The sequence below is a fragment of the Carcharodon carcharias genome, chromosome 7, assembly GCF_017639515.1.
Source record: "Carcharodon carcharias isolate sCarCar2 chromosome 7, sCarCar2.pri, whole genome shotgun sequence".
Taxonomy (NCBI): Eukaryota; Metazoa; Chordata; class Chondrichthyes; order Lamniformes; family Lamnidae; genus Carcharodon; species Carcharodon carcharias.
The window spans coordinates 159848323-159867800 of NC_054473.1; the positions used below are offsets into that span (position 1 = coordinate 159848323).

Consider the following 19478-nt stretch of genomic DNA (forward strand, 5'->3'; position numbering starts at 1 on the left):
CACGGTTGTCGGGATATTGTAAGTCATGGATGTGCTGGAGGGTCAACCTAGTCTTGGCTTTCGGTCTGTTGAGGTTGAAAAGCTTCCAATTCAGTCGAAATTCAAATATGACCCCTTGAATGCCAGATACCTAATACGCCAAGACCCATATCACTGCATCCTTAGTTATTTACACCACATTTCAAGGAAAGCGTACACCACCTAATTTCGTTAAACACAGTAGTGTACCTATATCTATAATAAACTCTTTAAGAAGTACAACTAAAATATATTGACTAACTGAAAACAAAAGCAAAGCACCCATGACCGATGCTAAATGTTTTGTTTTTAATGTGCTAACTGGCCACAACAGTGATGTCATCATTAGTAGAGTTGTGTGTCAAATTCCAACTTACGAGATTCAATTGCATCTGGTTGGTCTGATCCATTAATTATATGCAATGTGTAACTTTCTCCTTCCTCATTTTCACCATTGGCAGGTTGCAGCATTGGCTAGAAAACACCATAAACAGTGTAGGTTTGTAATCAATTAAGTCTAGTAGCATTGTATTACAGCATACCAGAGTGTGCACACACTATGGCATTAACTAGCAAGATGTATACCAGTGACCATGTTTCTCACATACTAAACCAGTGACTATGTTTCTCACAAACAAAGCTCTGGACCCCAGCCATGGAGTCAGAGGAGGTGCCAAGTACAGACATGCCACAGTGAGGGAAAAATAAAATTACATAAATCAGAGATATAAACAGAAAATGTTGGAAATACCCAGCAAGTCTGCTAGCATCTATGGAGAGAGAAACATAATTAATGTCTCAGGTCAGTGGCCTTTCATCAACATCTGCAGTGTTCTGATTTTACAAAAAAAAAACAGAGGATGCTCTCAGATACCTTCAAGTGACCAAAATGGCACCAGTAGAGCCCTGGAAGCAAGGTGTTTGCCCACATCTCAACAGTGTATAGCACCAAGAATTAATTTCAAAATCCAACGCTCAAAAAATATTGCTGATGGTTCTTACTCATTTGGTCACAATAAATATTTCTACTTTTTGTTAAATATACAAGCTTCAGGCTTTCACTGAACATGAGCATGGTCATTTCCATACAGATTAAGAAATGTGTTATTGTAACAACTGCTGGATCTTGGTTCAAGCTTCAAAAATTCCAACTTTTCCTCATTTTATAGAAATGGATGTATTGGGTCTCCTCAGATTACAATAATTGAGCAAATCCATTGAGCACAGTCCAGGAACAGGTCAGCAAAAACTGCCATAAAATTCTAGTTATCGACCTTTCAGATACTTGGAGTGGTTATCAACATTTGAAGGTAGCCACTGGGTGGCACTCTAAGGGATCTAATCTATTTGTGATTTCTATTTGATGATACTTTAACTGAATATTCACTTAGTATTACTTACTTTAGCCTCATCTTCCGATTCATCCTGCTTCGTTGACCAAGGTTCCAGGTTTATTAGTTCAACTTCTTCCCCATTTTTCAGTGCTCCATCCTTCTGAAAAGATACAAAAGTTCATACAAACTGATAATCGGCATATCATTTATCAAACCTATTACTGTATGTAGACTATTGGCCGAATGTGGAAGCGAGAGTTAATACATGGAAAGTGCCTGCCTTTTTGTTTCATGGAGTTGATATGGCTGGTTTTAATTGGCTGGTACAGTGCAGGGAAGCCAATTGGGTCGTGGGCAAGTTGGGGGAAGTTGGATTGCAACGAAGAGCCACCGATCCCCCGCCATTTTTACTTGCCTGAATTCAGGCGCAGGAAGGATGACCACCACAGAGGAGGGGGAGCGGAATTGAAATGGCAGGGTTGTGTCTCGACAGTGGAGTTGGCTGCTTTCATTTCCAAGAACAGGCCATCCACTAACATTTCCTGTCCTTCCACTCTTTCTGCTTAGATGGCAGATTTACTCAAGGTAACATTTAAACTGTAAGGAATGTTTCTCCTTAAATGAGTTTCTTTTCCTCATCCCAACCTCCCTCCACCCCACAAACAAGATCTCCACCCCCCCAGCCTGCAACCCCCCCCCCCCCCCCCCCCCCCCCCCCCCCCCCCCCCCCCCCCCCCCCCCCCCCCACCCCCAGGTAAAATCGGGAAGAAGTTATCAAAAGTTTTTGGGAGATGATTGCTAGAAGACAGCAACTAAAACAACTTGAAATTAGTATTAGCATCAGATCACTGACCTTCCCTTTAGTTTTTGCTTCCAACCTCCCTTCTTTCACTTGCTAAAAACCTATTACATTTCTAACTTTTCCCGGCTGTGACGAAAGGGCAGAGTCCTGAAACTTGAACGGTTTCTGTCTCCACAGATGCTGCCTGACTTGCTGAGCATTTCCTGAATTTTCTGTTTTTATTTCAGATCTCCAGAATTCACAGTCTCCTGCTTCTGTTTAGATGAGCAGGCGTGCAATGTAACCTCTAACTGATCTTTGGCATCAAACTTAAAGGTTTTTTAAGAATTCCAATTTGAACTCTATTTGACCTAAGATTCAACTGAATGAAAGCGAGACATAATGGAATATAAAGAACACAGTGGGAGGAACAAAGAAACTGCAGTGACACTCTCATTTTCTGTGGGTGTCTAGCAATGGCATGATGAGTGTTTTATGATCCTTGTCTGACATTCCTTCACTGTTTTCTCTTCTAATAGGCATGCATTACCCAGCATCATAGAATGATGAGCAAAAAAAAAAGTCTTTTTATTTTTAAGAACAATAAGGTTTTTGATCTGAATGACTTTTACTTGGTCCTAAAATACCTTCTCATGAATCTTGAGAGAATAATCCTGTTTACTGGTTACAGTGGGTGGGGTGGGGGCGGGAGTTAAAGGGAGAATTCATTGGTTAATTTGCATCTCTCCCAGTCCTGTCACGGCTGTGTTTTCCCAAAAAAAGATCCACGACCATCTCTGGAGGCACGAATCATCACAAGAATATAATTGATTGAGCAACACACAGAAAGATTGCTTCTTGAGGGCGTGGTACCGCAATACAAAGAGACCATTAAAAAAAAACATGCTGCTAAAGACCACAGATCCCATTCATGTGAGAGAAAAATGAATAAGGGAAGTTTGAAGCATTCCAGCATCATTAGTCACTAGAAACCAAGTGTTTATGGCCCTGATACATTGCAGCACAGAAGGCAGAAATATTGAAGTCAATGAGTGCTGCTTCCAGAGGAACAGAGAACAACCTCAGAAAGTGGTTTTCTCAGGGTTCTTGGAGCAGGGCCAGAGAGGAAATAAAAATATAAAATAAAAATTTGCCTGTAGGTCTGCAGGTGACTTTTGTTTCCTCATCGCTTTTCTGTATAACCCTTCCTCAGTAATAAGGAAGTTTCTAAAATCAAAAATGGAAACAGAGACTCAAGCCCAGGACCTGTTCATAGCCGTTGCCAGCAATGAAGCAATGTTTTTTATTTTTTCATGGGGTGTGGTCATCACGGACAAGGCCAACATTTGTCGTCTATCCCCAACTGCACTTGAGAAGGTGGTGCTGATCCACCTTTTTGAACCGCTGCAGTCCATGTGGTGCAGGCATACCCACAGTGCTGTTAGGAAGGGAGTTCCAGGATTTTGACCCAGCCAGAGTGAAGGAACTGCGACATATTTCCAAGTCAGGATGGTGAGTGACTTGGAGGGGAGCTTCCAGGTGTTGGTGTTCCCATATGTCTGCTGCCCTTGTTCTTCTAGGTGGTAAAAGTCATGGGTTTAGAAGGAGCTGTCAAAGGAGCATTGGTGAGTTGCTGCAGTGCATCTTGTATATAACACCCTGCTGCCAATGTGTGTCAGTGGTGGAGGAAGTGAATATTTAGGGTGGATGGATGGGATGCTGATCAAGTGGGCTGCTTTATCCTGGATGGTGTCAAGCTTCTTGAGTGTTATTGGAGCTACACTCATCCAGGTAAGTGGAAAGTATTCCATGACTGGTGGGCAGGCTTTGGGGAATCCGGAGGTCAGTTACTCACCGCAGGGTTCCTAGCCTCTGACCTGCTCTTGAATCCACAGCATATGGCTTATACACTTCAGTTTCTGGTCAATGGGACCTCTCAGGATGCTGATAGTGGGGATTCGGTGATGGTAATGCCATTGAATGTCAAGGAGAGATGGTTAGATTCTCTCTTGTTGGAAATGGCCATTGTCTGGCACTTGGGTGGTGCGGATGTTACTTGCCACTTACCAGCCCAAAACTGATTGTCAAGTCTTACTGCATATGGACACGGACCTGCTTTAGTATCGGAGGAGTTGCAAACGATACTAAACATTGCGCAATCATCAGCGAACATCCCCACTTCTGACCTTGGATGGAAGGAAGGTCATTGATAAAGCAGCTGAAGATGATTGGGCTAGGATACGACCCTGACTAACCTTCTGACTGATGTCCTGGGACTGAACTATCATCTTCCTTTATGCTAAGCATGACAACAAATAATAGAGTTTTCCACCTGATTCTCATTGACCTCAATTTTCCCAGGACTCCTTGATGCCACTCTCAGTCAAATGCTGCCTTGATGTTAAGAGCAGTCACTCTCATTTCCCCTCTCGAGTTGAGGTCTCTTCTCCATATTTGGACAATGGCCGAAATGAGGTCAGGAGTTGAGTGGCCTGATGGGACTCAAACTAAGCATCAGTAAGCAGGATATTGAGGTGTAAATGTTGCTTGATAGCAGCTGTCAACCACACCTTCCATCCCTTTGCTGATGCTTGAGAGGAGGCTGATGGGGTGGTCCTCACAATAATAGCTTTACCAGAGTATGGCTGTTAATGACGAGGTGTTGCACAAGTGGTGTAAAATCGATGCGTCAGAATGCTGTTTCAGGAATGTTAGCCTCATCAACGTCATCCAACTCTGCTGCCTAGTCTGCATAACCTAGCATCATCCAGAGAACTGAAGTTAACTGTAAACCGTCACTATCACCCCCCACCCCAACACAACCATCCCCCACTATCCCATAATACCCTGCTAACATAGCATGGACAGATCAAACATGGAACCTTCCTGTTCTGTATTCTCCTCAAGAAATTGTTGCCTTTCAAGACACCAATCACACATACAAGAAATAAAAAGTGAGAAGTTGGACTTTGAAACCTCAGGAAGCAGCAGTTCCACCTCATTTATCACATTGAACTGCTACCAATATTGGGGCTGTTAGCAGCAGAATTGCTGAAATGCAACAAGAGCAGCATCAAGCTGGCAAAAAAATGAAGAACATTCATATCCAGCTACTATTGTTTGACCGCCAATGCATGATACAAGTACATCAATCGATTTGCACTTACTGTCTGTCCAGGTGCCTTTTTCTTCAGCTTCAGGAGTGATGCTATAATATAATAAAGGAGTAGGAGGACTGCAGGGTTTGCATAGGCAGGCCATGCATGATTCACATTGAGGACAAGTTCATGAGGATTGCTGCAGTTTGAACGAATAATATCCTTTAGGCCAAATAATCTGAAAGCAAAAGGATACAAATTATACTGTAACATACTGTGATCAAATGCTATAAATCAAACAGCAGTAAAACCAGAGATATAATACACTGCAAAAATATATTTATAAAAGCTTAAAAGGCATCTCATCCTCATAATAACTTGCATGTGTATAGTACCTTTAACATGATAAAACGTCCCAAGTACTTAACAGAAGCATTATAATACAAAGTTATACACCGAGTCATTTAAAGAGATATTAGGACAGTTGCCAAAAGCTTTGTCAAAGTAGTAATTTTTCCGGAGCATCTTGAAGGAGAGAGAGAGAGAGAGAGAGATCTAGATGCAAGGCTCCAGAGTTAAAAGTTAAAGAATATTAGAACCAGGGAGTTCTGACCTAAAGTGTCTACGCTTGAGACACTAGAGACACCTGTGTTGAACGGGGAGTCTACAACTGTAGTTGAAAGATATCTGAAATAACAGCCTTGCCAGAAGTAACCAAAGACCCAATAAATCTCAGCTCATTTTTGAATCTTTGAAACAGTACTCAGGCTAAGTGGTTAATCTTCCAATTTTTAATAAGTATCTGACTTGAGTTTATTGGGGTATAAGTCAAATGGATATAGAAGGACTTAGGTTTAGATTATAAGTAACTGAGTTCATTGTACTTTTAATATCTTTAACTGACTATTTAAGACAGTGTAGTAATTGGTATTCATATTCTTTGATTTTTGTGTAGTATAATTTCTCTGATTTAAACTATGACCCTTGAAGCTTCATTCTTTAATAAATACCTAGATTTTCAGATTCTAAAATAAAATAAAAGCACTACTGGGCTCTACTGAGATCATAATAATTGAAGGCTCATCTGGGATCACAAACTCATAAACAATGGGAGGTGCACTGGGACACTGGCTCAGGTTTAGGTTAACAGGAATTCACGGTGAATTTTACTATACAAAGTGAACAGTGGGATGGCTGTGTAAGTTGCAAAGACTTTTTTGGAGATGGAAAGTTTGTTGCGATTTGCAAAAATTAACCAAGGTTAAGTTAATAGAATTAGCAGGAGAGTTGAAGTTAGAGGTAGAAGTAGGGGCTAAAAAAGCAGAGATATTTGGTGCGGTAGTATAGCAATTGGAATTGAAAGAAGATAAGGCTAACCCAGGTCCAAGGCAGATTGAGTTGACTAGGATTCAGTTGCAGAGGATACGGCTTGTAATAGAAAAAGAAACAGAACCGAGAAAGCCCGAACTAGAAAGAGAAGTGAAAAAATTCAAACTCAAATGGAACTTAAAACTTAAAGGCTCAAAGAGAAAAGTCTGGAAGGGAGGAAAGAGACAGTGATAGAGAGTTTCAAAGAAAGAAAGGAGTCAGACAATATGAAGTGGCTAAAGAAAAATTTAAGTTACAGGGTGGAAAAGAAACTAATAGTTCAAACAATCAGTCAAATTCCACTCTGAGTTTTGATTTAACAAAAAATCTTTGCTGAGTGCCTAAATTCACTGAGGGTGGAATTGAAAGATATTATGTCTCATTTGAGAAAGTGACCAAAAAGCTAGGGTGGCCACGAAACATGGGCTCTTATTTTGCTAAGTGTTCTATTGGGTAAGGCAATGGATGTTTATTCAAGTCTCTCAGAAGAGCAATTTTAGAATTATGGGACAGCTAAAAGTGCAGTATTTGACATAAAAGAGCTGCTTCTCGAGGTATCAATTCTGAATTTGGACTGTCGGGAGAAAACAAGCCAGGCATTTGTGGAACATGCTAGAGAAAAAAAAAGAGATAGTGTGGGACCGATGGTATCGTTCAATGGAATTAGCTGAAAATGTGAGGGAAGTTACGATCTTAGAACAGCATCCCAGTAGCTATTAGCTCCTATTTGGAGGACCGGAAAGTTTTTACAATAAGGGAAGCTGAAGTTTTAGCTGATGGATTTGATATCTTACTTATATAGCATTGAGCATGGAATCGCCTTTTACGAGCCCACAAGGAAGTGGAAATTTGGAAAAGGTTCTGGCTTTAAGGGAAAGGCGGAGGCTCTTATGGTTAATAAGGATGATAATATTGAAGATAAAAGTGAGGTAAAGAAATCCGTATGTTTTCATTGTGGTAAATCATGGCATTGGATAGCTCCTTTTGAGTTTGTCTAATAAAATGGATCTGTTTGAAATTACCAAGGAACACTCAATAGATAGTAAGCAAAAAAAGTAGGTGGCATGTAAAGGTTCATACATTGGGACCCTGTTTGCAATGCCATTTAGCGAGCTGACACAATGGTTTATCTTATAAGGAGAGATAATTAGAAACACAAGAATTATAAGATTTAAAAAATCATTGGGTCCAGCTAGATTGTCTTCTAGCTTCCCAGTAGTCACATGATGCAATGATGATGGAGATGTTTCTAATAATGGCAATCAATCAGCATCATTTTTAAAAAATTCATTCATGGGATGTGGGCGTTGCTGGCTGTGCCAGCACTTATTGCCCATCCCTAGTTGCCCTTGAGAAGGTGGTGGTGAGCTGCCTTCTCGAACCGCTGCAGCCCATGTGGTTTAGATACACCCACAGTGCTTTTAGGGAAGGAGGATTTTGACCCAGTGACAGTGAAGGAATGGCGATATATTTCCAAGTCAAAATGACGTGTGGCTTGGAGGAGAACTTCTAGGTGGTGGTGCTCCAATGTGTCTGCTGCCCTTGTCCTTCCAAATGGTAGTGGGTAGTCCTTCCAATAGGTTTGGAAGGTCTAAGGAACCTTGGTGAGATTCTGCAGTGCATTTTGTAGATAGTGCACACTGCTTCCACTGTTCATCGGTGGTGGAGGGAGAGAATGTTTGTGGATGGGGTGCCAATTAAGCGAGCTGCTTTGTCCTGGATGGTGTCAAGCTTCTTGAGTATTGTTGGAGCTGCACTCATCTTGGCAAGTTGAGAGTATTCCATCAGACTCCTGACTTGTGCATTATAGATGGCGGGCAGGCTTTGGGGAGTCAAGAGGTGAGTTACTCGCCACAGGATTCTTACCCTTTGATCTATTCTTGTAGCCACAGTATTTATATGGCTAGTCCAGTTCAGTTTCTGGTCAATTGTAACGCCGAGGAGGTTGATAGTGGGCGATTCAACAACAATAATGCCATGGAATGTCAAAGGGCGGTGGTTAGATTCTCTCTTGTTGGAGATGGTCATTGCCTGGCACATAGATCCAAAGTTACCTGCTACTCCCCACCAAGCTACACTTGCTATTTGAAATAAATAGCCTGTATCTGTTGTAAATATATGCTATTTCTATTGTTTACTTACCCATTTACTGTATAAGAAATGATCCTGGTAGTTTTAACCTAAATTGTGGTCGAGTAAAAGTATTTTACCGCTTTCTATTGTCAAGCAAGTTGATAAGAGGGCACATGATTTAAGTAATATGTAAAATACGCTGAAGTCGATTCCTCATTTATACTCAAGCTCACGACGAATTACCTAAACATTGTTCAGGAGCAGAACAATTCATGTCACTGAGAGCGAGGGCTCTCCTTAACAAAGCATTTTATGAATTAGATGTGGACCCATAAGGCTTTGCATTACTGCATGCAACTGGAATTCTTTCAAAGCAAGCCTGTGTCACGATTTTAATTTCAAGTCACTGTTCAGCACATCATAAAAGGATGAAAGTGTAAACTTACAGAAAAATAATTTACATTTTCTAAGAAAGGAATAGCCACTTTACAGACATTATAATACATTATTTCCTAATTACTAACTGTTGATCATCATTCAAAAACACCCCACAATATTTGTTTGCATTGTGTAGACCGTGCATCAGTTATAGAGAATATACTAGCCATGAATATTTGTGTAACATGAACAGCCAACACGCACAATAATGAAGCTAAAATGGAATAAACCTCTCCTATAAACTCTAAGACTATGAGGCAACAACAGGCACAAGGAAATTAAATTAAGACTATAATCTCTATCATGAAATGTATAACAATTATAAATTGTTTAAGACTGACTCATGATCTATGATGTGATTAAATACTTTTGATATTTTGTCTTAAAACTCACCACTTAACAATTTTTCTGTATGAACTTATTCAGAAGAAAAGGGCAAGAAAGGATTTTGCTTTCACATGGAGGTAATGGCATAGTGGCAGTATCATTGGATTTATAATTCAGAGACCCAGGCTAATGCTCTGGGGACATGGGTTCAAATCTCAACATGCCAGCTGGTGGAATTTAAATTCAATTAATAAATCTGGAATATAAAGCTGGCCATCAGTAATGGTGACCATGAAACTATCACTCAGAGTCATACGGATTCGAAACGTTAACTCTGTCTTTCTCTCCGCAGGTGCTGTCAGACCCGCTGAGTTTTTCTAGCATTTTTTTGTTTTTGTTTCAGATTTCCAGCATCCTCAGTATTTTGCCTTTATGAAACTATTATTGATTGTCATAAAGATCCATAAAGGTTCGCTAATGCCTTTTAGGGAAGGAAATCTGCCATCCTTGTCCGATCTGGCCTTGTGGTTGACTCTTAATTTCTCTCTAAAATGTTCAGTTCAAGAACAATTAAGGATGGGCAACAAATGCAGGCTTTGTCAGCAACACCCACATCCCAGGATAGGAAAAGAAGATTATCAGTGATTACTTTCAGAATGAGTCACTAGATGGCACTATTTAAAAGCATACGTTCTGTTGTAGGCTGGCTGAGTTGTACTATTAGTGATAGAGTTGATCTACAGATACTTCTTGGGCGGAAACATTAAGTTTATTGATAACATACTCAGCAGCAACTACACGTGTGCTTTCAACTCCAACTCTATCTCTATACTGACTGCTGAAGTAGCCCACCCTACTCTCCTATTGGTTACTACAGATCATGTGATCTTCCCTAACAAGTTTTAATCTTAAAGGTACATTACACACTAAATAAAAACAATTTCTGCATTCCTCCCTCTTTAACTCGGCTATACATATTAAAGTTACAAATACATATTTTTCAAGACAACATAATATTGACACCGGGTAAGGAATTTACAAGTTCAGTCTTTCAGGTGGTTTCCTGGTACGTGTGGAACGTCGCAGCTCCACAACTTCAGATTCTTTGTCAGGAACCCTGTTTTCCGGAGTTGCCTGAACATCAGGTGCTTTGGTGGGCACTTGCAGCTCTGTATCCTCAACTCTTACAGGAATATCAGAGATGTCAGTCCTGGGTTGAGTATCTTCAACAGGAAACGCAGACCTGGTCATGATCACAGGTGGAACCATATCTTGGTGATTTGTCTCTCTCTTTCTTAAATGGTCCCCATGTTTACGGATGATCCAGCCTTCCAGCTCCATGTGGTAAGATAGAGGTCCAGTCACCACACTTATTTTGCCCGTTAACCACTTTGATCCTTCCCCAAAGTTTTTCACATATATATGGTAAATTTCCTCTCATGACTATGCCAGCTGTGTCCACTTTTCAGGCTTCCCTGACTCCTTTCCACCTTCCCCTCTAAATTTGGCATTAATAAGCTCAATCTTGTCCTGAGACAGTGTTTCAACAATAATTCTGCAGGTGTGACACCAGTTGTTGTGAGGGATAGTCTTGTAATGAAAAAGAAAGTGTGCTTTTTCATGCCTGCTTTGAACGTTTGAACCACCCTTTCAGCCAGTCCATTTGAGGAAGAGTGGTACGGTGCAGTTTTCACGTGAGTGATACTGTTGAGGCTGATAAACTGTTGAAACTTAGCACTCATAAATGCTGTGTTGTTATTGGAAGCCACAACATCTGGTAGTCTGTGAATGGCAAAACTCTGGCGTAGTTTCTCAATTGTAACACCCGACGTTGCTGACTTCACCTCATATACATCCAACCATTTTGAAAGGGCATCGACAATGAGCAGAAATATTGTTTCCAGGAAAGGTCCAACATAGTCAATGTGTAGCTGCACCTGGCCACTCCCATGGGTGTAATGGAGCTGACACTGGCAACTTTTGCAGTTGCTGACATTGCACACAGTGCTTTACTAAACTGTCTATTTTGCCATCCATCCCTGGCCACCATAGATAGCTGCGTGCTATGGGCTTCATTAGGGAAATTCCTGGATGGGCACTGTGTAGTTCTATTAAAAGTGGCTTCCTTCCCTTTGGCGGAACTATCACTCGTGCTCCCCACAATAAGATGCCACCCTGGCTAGCTAGTTCATGTCTTCTGTTGTAGTACGGTTACATTTCATCAGATATGGGCTCCTGTGACCAACCACACAGCATTTGTTCTCGTACTTGAGATAGGACTGGGCCCTGACTTGTCCATTGTCTGATCTGTCAAGCACATAGCGGCGAGGAATCTAAGAAATTTAACAGTAAAACAAGTTCCTGTGGAACTGGAATGTGCTTATCATTTTCTTGTAAAGGCAAACGACTAAGGGCATCGGCGTTTGCGATTTGATTGCCAGGCCTATGTATGAAAGTGTATTCGTATGCTGCCAGAATTAAAGCCCATCATTATATTCTTGCTTAGGCTGTGGGTGGTATAGCCTTTTCCTCACTAAATAACCCTAATCGTGGTTTGATGTCTGAAATGATTGTAAAATGACAGCCGTGTACATACTGGTGAAATTTCTTGACATCGAAGATGATGGACAGGCCTTCTTTTTCTATCTGCGAATATCCCTTTTCCGCTGCGGTGAGTGTTCTTGATACGTAACCTATTGCCCATTCTGTGCCGTTGTCCATCCAGTAGGTTAACATTGCTCCCACTCCATAGGGAGATGCATCACATGTCAGCACCAATTCTTTCGTCTGGTCATAATGCACTAATAGATTGGATGAATGCAACAATTGTTTCACTTTTATGAAAGTTACTTTCTGGGGCACCTCCCAAGACCAACGTTGGTTCTTTTTGAGTAGAGAATGCAGGGGGGCCAGCACTGTAGACAAATTGGGTAAGAATCACCCATAATAGTTGATCGTTCCTAGGAACGATTTGAGCTCTGTGGTGTTCTTTGGTGCAGGTGCCTTTCTTATGGCTCTCACTTTCTCCTCAACTGGTGGAGGCCCTGTGAATCCCTCACTTGGAATGTGCACTTTTCTTTTTTTAGACACGCTCCAGCTTGTAAGAAAAGTTTCAAGACTTCTTCTAAGTTTGCCAGATGTTCTTTTTCAGTGAATTCTGTCACCAATATGTCGTCTAAATAAACTGCAATTTGGGCAGTCCCTGCAGTAAGCTTTCCAATGTTCTCTGAAAGATGGCACACGCACAGCAGACACTGAAAGGCAATCGTGTATATTGGTACAACCCTTTGTGGGTTTTAGTTGTGACAAATTCCTGGGAGGCATCATCCAATCCTAGTCGTTGATAAGCATGACTCATGTCAAGCTTTGTGTACGTTATCCCTCCTGCCAGCTAGGCATTCAGGTCTTCAATTTTTGGAATGGGGTGACTGTCAAGTTTGGCTACTTTGTCAACCGTCAGTTTGTAGTCCCCACAAATTCGGATGCTTTGATCGGACTTAAGGACAGGTACTATGGATGCTGCCCATTCTGAGAACTGAACAGGTTGTATAACGCCCAGTTTCTCTAACCTGTTTAGCTCATCGACAACTTTTTCTCTCAGGGCGTATGGCACTGGTCTTGCCTTCATGAAGTGAGGGGTTGTGTTCAGATCCACATAAATCTTGGCCTGCAGGCCCTGGATTTTTCCCAGTTCATCCTTGAAGATGGTGACATACTTTTTTTAGCCCACTTGCTCTCAACTGAAAGATTTCGGACCATTCTAACTTAATCTCCTTTAACCAGTCTCGCCCTAAGAGACTTGGCCCTTCACCTGATATCACCAGCATGGGTAGCTGTGCCACTTGGCTTCCATAACAGACAGTTACTCTGCTTATGCCTTTTACTTGAATATCTTCACCTGTGTATGTTTTTAGCTTGGCAATTGTTGTTCCAAATTTAATTGATGTTCACCACTATTCAAACATCTGAAGGTATGTTCCCCAATTACTATAGTGGAAGCTCCTGTGACTACTTCCATTTTAACAGGTTTGCCATTTACTTTCAGTGTGACAAATATTGGTTCTGTCTTTCCAACTTTCAGATTAAACAATGAGTAAATGTCTGAATTTGTTATTTCAGGCTCTTCTACATTGTAGATTTCATTGGGCTTCTTTTGTTTACCAGCCTGCTTGAATCTTTCCATGCATTGCCTCATTATATGTCTATTTCTATGACAATAGTAGCATCTGATTTTTTTAAACTGCAAATCAATAAAAGACTGATTATTTCCACCATTTTAAAATTATTCTTCGATTTCACTGCTAAGTTATTTTTCTTTATTCTTCAGCTAACAGGGACTGTTTCTCACTTCTCAGCAGAGTCTCACTTTTGTGCACCACTTTCGGCTGAGGTTTCCCGCCCGATGTGGAGGATGGCACTGTTTTGTGCACCCTGTATTGCTTGTGAATCTCTTACAGTGCTTTCCATGGCCAGCGCTATCTCTAGCACTTTCTTGAAACCCAGATTCATTTCGGACAACAATCTTTTCTGAATAGTGTCCTCTTTCACACCACACACTAAACGATCCCTGACCTTGTCATTCAGAGTCGTACCAACCTTACAATGTTCTGTTAACTGCCTCACGTTGGCCATGTAGCATGCAATTGTCTCACCCGGAGCTCTATTTTGTGAATTAAATCTCAACCTTTGCTTGACTGAAGGCTTGGGTTGAAAATGACCCTTCACAAGGACAACCAATTCATCAAAATTCTTCGAATCTGCGGCACTGGATGCCGTCAAACTTCAAATCAAGTTGTAGGTTTTGCTCCCACAAGTACTCAAGGTTGCTCGCCTCTTCTCTTCTCCCATAATCTCTTTCACTTGAAAAAAGAACATGAGGTGTTCTATGCAATGAAACTAATCGTCTGTGGCTGGTTCAAGAGGATCAATTCTCCAAAATTGTGGCATTTTGAGAGGAACTAACTTCTTCAATTCTAACAGAGCTTACTACTTACAATCACTCGGCGAAGTGCAGTGATTTCTTTCTAACTTGATTTCTTCTGTTCAATCCTGTCTTATCCTCATCGCCAGTTTGTTGTAGGGTGGTTGAGTTGTACTTTTAGTTATAGAGTTGATCTGCAGACACTTCTTGGGTAGAAACATTAAGTTTATTTACAACGTACTCAGCAGCAACTACATGTGTGCTTTCAACTCCAACTCTATCGCTACACTGACTCTTGAGATAGCCCACGCTACTCTCCTATTGGTTACCACAGATCATGTGATCTTACTTAACAAGTATTTTTCTTAAGGATACATTGCACACTAAATAAAATCATAATTACTACACATTCCTATTTGAAAGCTAGACAATTATGTTTTGTACATTACAATCCATTCAAACATAGATACATAGAAAGTGTGCACAATGAATATATAAGGTAAATGTATCATAGTCCTAGATGATAGCCAGGTAAGTCCATACATCCTCATGGACATCACTAAATCACAGCCAATCCAATGTTCATTGAATTATTACAACTTATGGCACAGGCAGATCATTCTGTCCAAGCTTTAATCTTGAATCAAGCACGTAACAGAACAGCAAGAACCAGAAATCTTGCAGTCAGACATGAACATAGACCAAAACAAACTTCCTCCCCATATATCAGAAAGTCTGTTAATTGAGAGGTTTGGGGAAAAGTGACCTTCTCATCAGTGATGAGAATACATTTCCACTTTAAGAGAATCACAGGAGATCATTATCAGAATGTGTGTGCAGACAAAGTTTCTAGAAGGCTCTGCAGGAGCTCTGTTGTGAAGGTAATAAAATGCTGTTTAGTTCTTGCAAACAAGACATTTTTAAAGCTCAGATTTGCCTTTCCCTCCAAGTCACACACTATCCTGACTTGGAACTACATCACCATTCCTTCACTGTCGCTGGGTCAAAATCCGGCAACTCCCTCCCTAACAGCACTGTGGATGTTCCTACACCACATGGACTGCAGCGGTTCAATAGGGCAGCTCAAGCGCAATTAGGGACGGACAATAAATACAGGCCTAGCCAGCGATGCACACATCCCATGAAAAGAACAACTCATATGATTGTATTTAATGCACTGAATGAAGCTATTTCTTCAACAAAATAATGGCAGCAACAAGAAAACATTTACAGATGTTGACGATGTAAAAATCGCTGTTCATATTGAAAGGTAAGAAATAAACGAGTGCCTCAAGGTGCTATTGGATATTGTGTACTGCTCAATAAACTCATTTCTATGTGGCAATAGAAAAATCACAACCTAACTATGTGACATTCGGAAATCCAACGTAGATACTGACAGGACCTAATGAATTTATGGAAAGATGGTTAGCAAGCTCTCTTTCCATATATAATTGGTAAAACACTCTCTGGGCAGTTCAATGCAGCAATTTGCAGCCAAAAAGACAAAACAGGTGCTTTGTTCCCATGATCTGTTCATACCACTCTATAACCAGGCCCTAGAGGTGCATAAGAGCAGCCAAGAGTGACTCACTCTTTAATTATGTCTCTCCCTGTATGGAAACACTTCACCTCAACTACATGCCAACTGCCCAGCTGAAATTAAAGATTTCCATCTGAGGAACTGTGGATGCAAAAAGATACTATTCCTTCACAGAAATGTACTAAATTGCACAGATTCAAACAATCCAGGCGTAATTTCTGTTGTATACTGTTAACTAATCTAAGCTAGCTATTGAGATGCTACAATTGGACTCAGTGCTTCTGTGCTAAGGAGTATTCAGAATAAAAGACTGAGGCTTCCACATTTACAGCCCTGATGGGGTTGGCAAGGGTATGGCATTTGAATAGAACTTCCCAAGATCCCACCAGACATCCAAACTGATTCACTACCTGCCCTGGGCATGGTCCTAACCCCTGGACTATCTCCCTGTTGGCCACCACAGATTAACCTATCTCAAATACACTGGCCTAGAGTGGGATTCTGGTTTTCTTTATATTCATTTACAGGATATGGGCATCACTGGCATTTATTGCCCATCCCTAATTGCCCATGGGAAGCGGGTGGTGAGCTGCCTTCTTGGACTGCTGGAGGTACACCCACAGTGCTGTTAGGGAGGGAGTTCCAGGATTTTGACCCAGTGACAGTGAAGATGGTGAATGGCTTGGAGGGAAACTTCCAGGTGGTGGTGTTCCCATGTATCTGCTGCTCTTGTCCTTCCAGATGGTAGTGGCTGTGGGTTTGGAAGGTGCATGCAACCCACTAGTGACATGGAAATGAGGTGTGGGTTTCTAAACAGCTTGAGCCTCCTGCTGGGATGAATGGATTGTTGTTCTGCCAATTGCCTGCTCGTTCTCTGCCAGCAATTAAAATCTCCCTGTGCCTCTTTACACCCCATTTTTTTCTCAATTACAACTCTCACCATATTCTCTTTCCCAGAATCCTCTTCCTCTTTCTCCTCCACTATTCCCCTTTGTCATGTCTTGTCCTAGTCTAATTTTTCCTCTTTCTTTTTGCTTCTTTCTTCTTATATCTCTTTTCCCCTCTCCATCAATGTCCATTCCCTTTCCTTATTCAAAACACTGATTTGTCTCTCTTCTCTCTGTCTTTTGCTTCCTTTTCTCATTTGTCCTTGGAATGTAGACATCACTGCCAAGGGCAGCATTTATTGACCATCGCTAATTACCCTTGTGAAGGTGGTGGTTAATCACCTTCTGGAACTGCCGCCGTCCATGTGTAGAAGGTACATCCACAGTTGTTAGGAAGGAAGTTCCAGGTATTTGAATCAGCGATTGAAAGATTCCTTGTCAGGGTGGTGAATGACTTGGTGTGGAACTTGCAGGTGAGGCTGTTTCCATGCATCTACTGCCCTTGCCCTTCTAGGTAGTGGAGGTCATGGATTTGGAAGGTGCTGTCAAAGGAGCCTTGGCAGTTTGTTGTAATGCATATTATAGATGGTATATATTGCTGCCATGGTGCATTGGTGTTGGAGGTAGTGAATGTTTAAGGGGGTGGATGGAGTGCCAATCAAACGGATTGCTTTGTCTTGGATGATGTTGAGTTTCTTGAGTGCTATTGGACTGGCACTCATCCAGGCAAGCAGAGGGTATTGTGTCACACTCCTCACTTATAGATTTGTCCTATAGATTTGTGGAGTCAGGAGCTGAGTTACTCACCACAGAATTCCCAGCCTCTGACCTGCTCCTGTAATCACAATATTTATATGGCTTGTCCAGTTAAGTTTCTGGTCAATGGTAACCCCAGGATGTTGTTGATGGGGAAATTCAGTGATGATAATATCGTTAAACATCAAGGGAGATGGTTAGATTCTCTCTTATTGGAGATGATCATTGCCCGGCACTTTTTGCCACTTATTAGCCCAACCCTGACTGTTGTCCAGGTCTTGCTGCATGTGGGCACAGACTGCTTCGGTGTCTGAGGAATTGCAAATAGTACTGAACATTGTGCAATCATCAGTTAACGTCCTCACTTCTGACCTTATTATGGAGGGAAGGTCATTAATGAAGCAACTGATGATGGTTGGGCCTAGGACACTACCTTGAGGAATTCCTGCAATGATGCCCTGGCGCTGAGCTGATTGACCTCCAACAACTCAACCATCTTCCTTTATGCTAGGTCAGTGGAGAGTTTTCCCTTGATTTCCACTGACGCTCAGTCAAATGTTGCCTTAACGGTATTCAAGGGGAGTCACCCTCACCTCACCTATGGAATTCAGCCCTTTTGTCCATGTTTAGAACAAGGCTGCAATGAGACCTGGAACTGAAAGGCCCTGAGGGAACCCAAACTGAGCATCGCTAAACAGGTTATTGTTGAGTATGTCCTACTTGATGGCACTATTGATGGCATCATATTTCACTTTGCTGATGATTGAGAGTAGGCTCATGGGTCAGTAATTGGTTGAATTAGATTTACCCTGTTTTTTGTGGAAAGGACATAAATGGGCAATTTTCCACATTGTCAGGAAGATGTTTGTGTGCAGCTACAATGGAACAGCTTGGCTAGTGCCTGAGCTGGTTCTGGAATGCAAGTCTGCATTTATACTTCCAAGATATTGTCAGGGCCTATAGCCTTTGCTGTATCCAGTGCTTTCAGCCATTCCTTGATATCATGTGGAGTGAATCGAATTGGCTGAATTCTGACATCCATGATGGTGGGGACCTCAAGAAGAGGTGGAGATGGATCATCCACTCGGCACTTCTGCCTGAAGATGGCTGCATATGTTTCAGCATTGGCTTTTGCACTGATGTCCTGGGCTCCCCATCATTGAGAATCGAGATGCTTTTGGAGCCTCCTTTCCCAACTCATCTCCAAATTAAACCTAATTAGTGCTAATGATGTGGAGGATGAATTCCTGGAATGTATACAAGATGGCTGTCTAGGACAGTATGTTGAAGAACCAACCAGAGAGCAAGCTATTTTAGATCTAGTATTGAGCAATGAGAAAGGGCTAATTAATGATCTCCTTGTAAAGGAATGTTTTGGGAAGAGTGACCATAAATATGATAGAATTTTACATTAAATTTGAAAGTGTTGTAGGTCAATCCAAAACAAACGTCTTAAATCTAACAAAGGAAACTACGAAGGTATGAGAAGAAAGTTGTCTGTGGTAGATTGGGCAACTACGTTACTGGTAAACAGGTAATGGCATTTAAGTGATTAATACATGGTTTACAACAAATATACATTCCTTTGAGGTACAAAAACTCAGCAGGAAAAGTGATCCAACTATGGCTAACAAGAGGAGTTAAAGGTTGTTTTAGATCAAAGGAAGAGGCATATAAAGCATATAAAAAAAGTAGTGAGCCTGATGATTGAGAGAATTTTAGAATTCAACAAATTCTAAAAGAAAAGAGAATCAAGAAAATGGGGAATAAGGAAATGGCAGAGAAACTAAACAAATACTTTGTGTCTGTCTTCATGAAGGAAGGTACAAAAAACCTCCCAGAAATACTAGAGAATCAAGGAACGAGCAAGAATGAGGAACTGAAAAAAACTAGTACTTGCAAAAAAATTATTACTGGAATAATTAATGGGACTG

At 41.3% G+C, this 19478-nt stretch overlaps 1 protein-coding gene across 5 annotated transcripts in view; it reads right to left on the reverse strand.

The window, feature by feature from the left end:
* piezo1 (piezo-type mechanosensitive ion channel component 1) overlaps positions 1–19478 on the reverse strand; it is a 358563-nt gene that overhangs the window by 137240 nt on the left and 201845 nt on the right. For all 5 annotated transcript variants that reach the window (XM_041191993.1, XM_041191996.1, XM_041191992.1 and 2 more), the window contains 3 exons: positions 5301–5469; positions 1420–1512; positions 396–492 (listed from right to left, as the gene is read on the reverse strand). In XM_041191993.1, coding sequence (XP_041047927.1) covers positions 396–492; positions 1420–1512; positions 5301–5469 — 359 coding nt within the window. The remainder of the gene's footprint in view (positions 1–395; positions 493–1419; positions 1513–5300; positions 5470–19478) is intronic.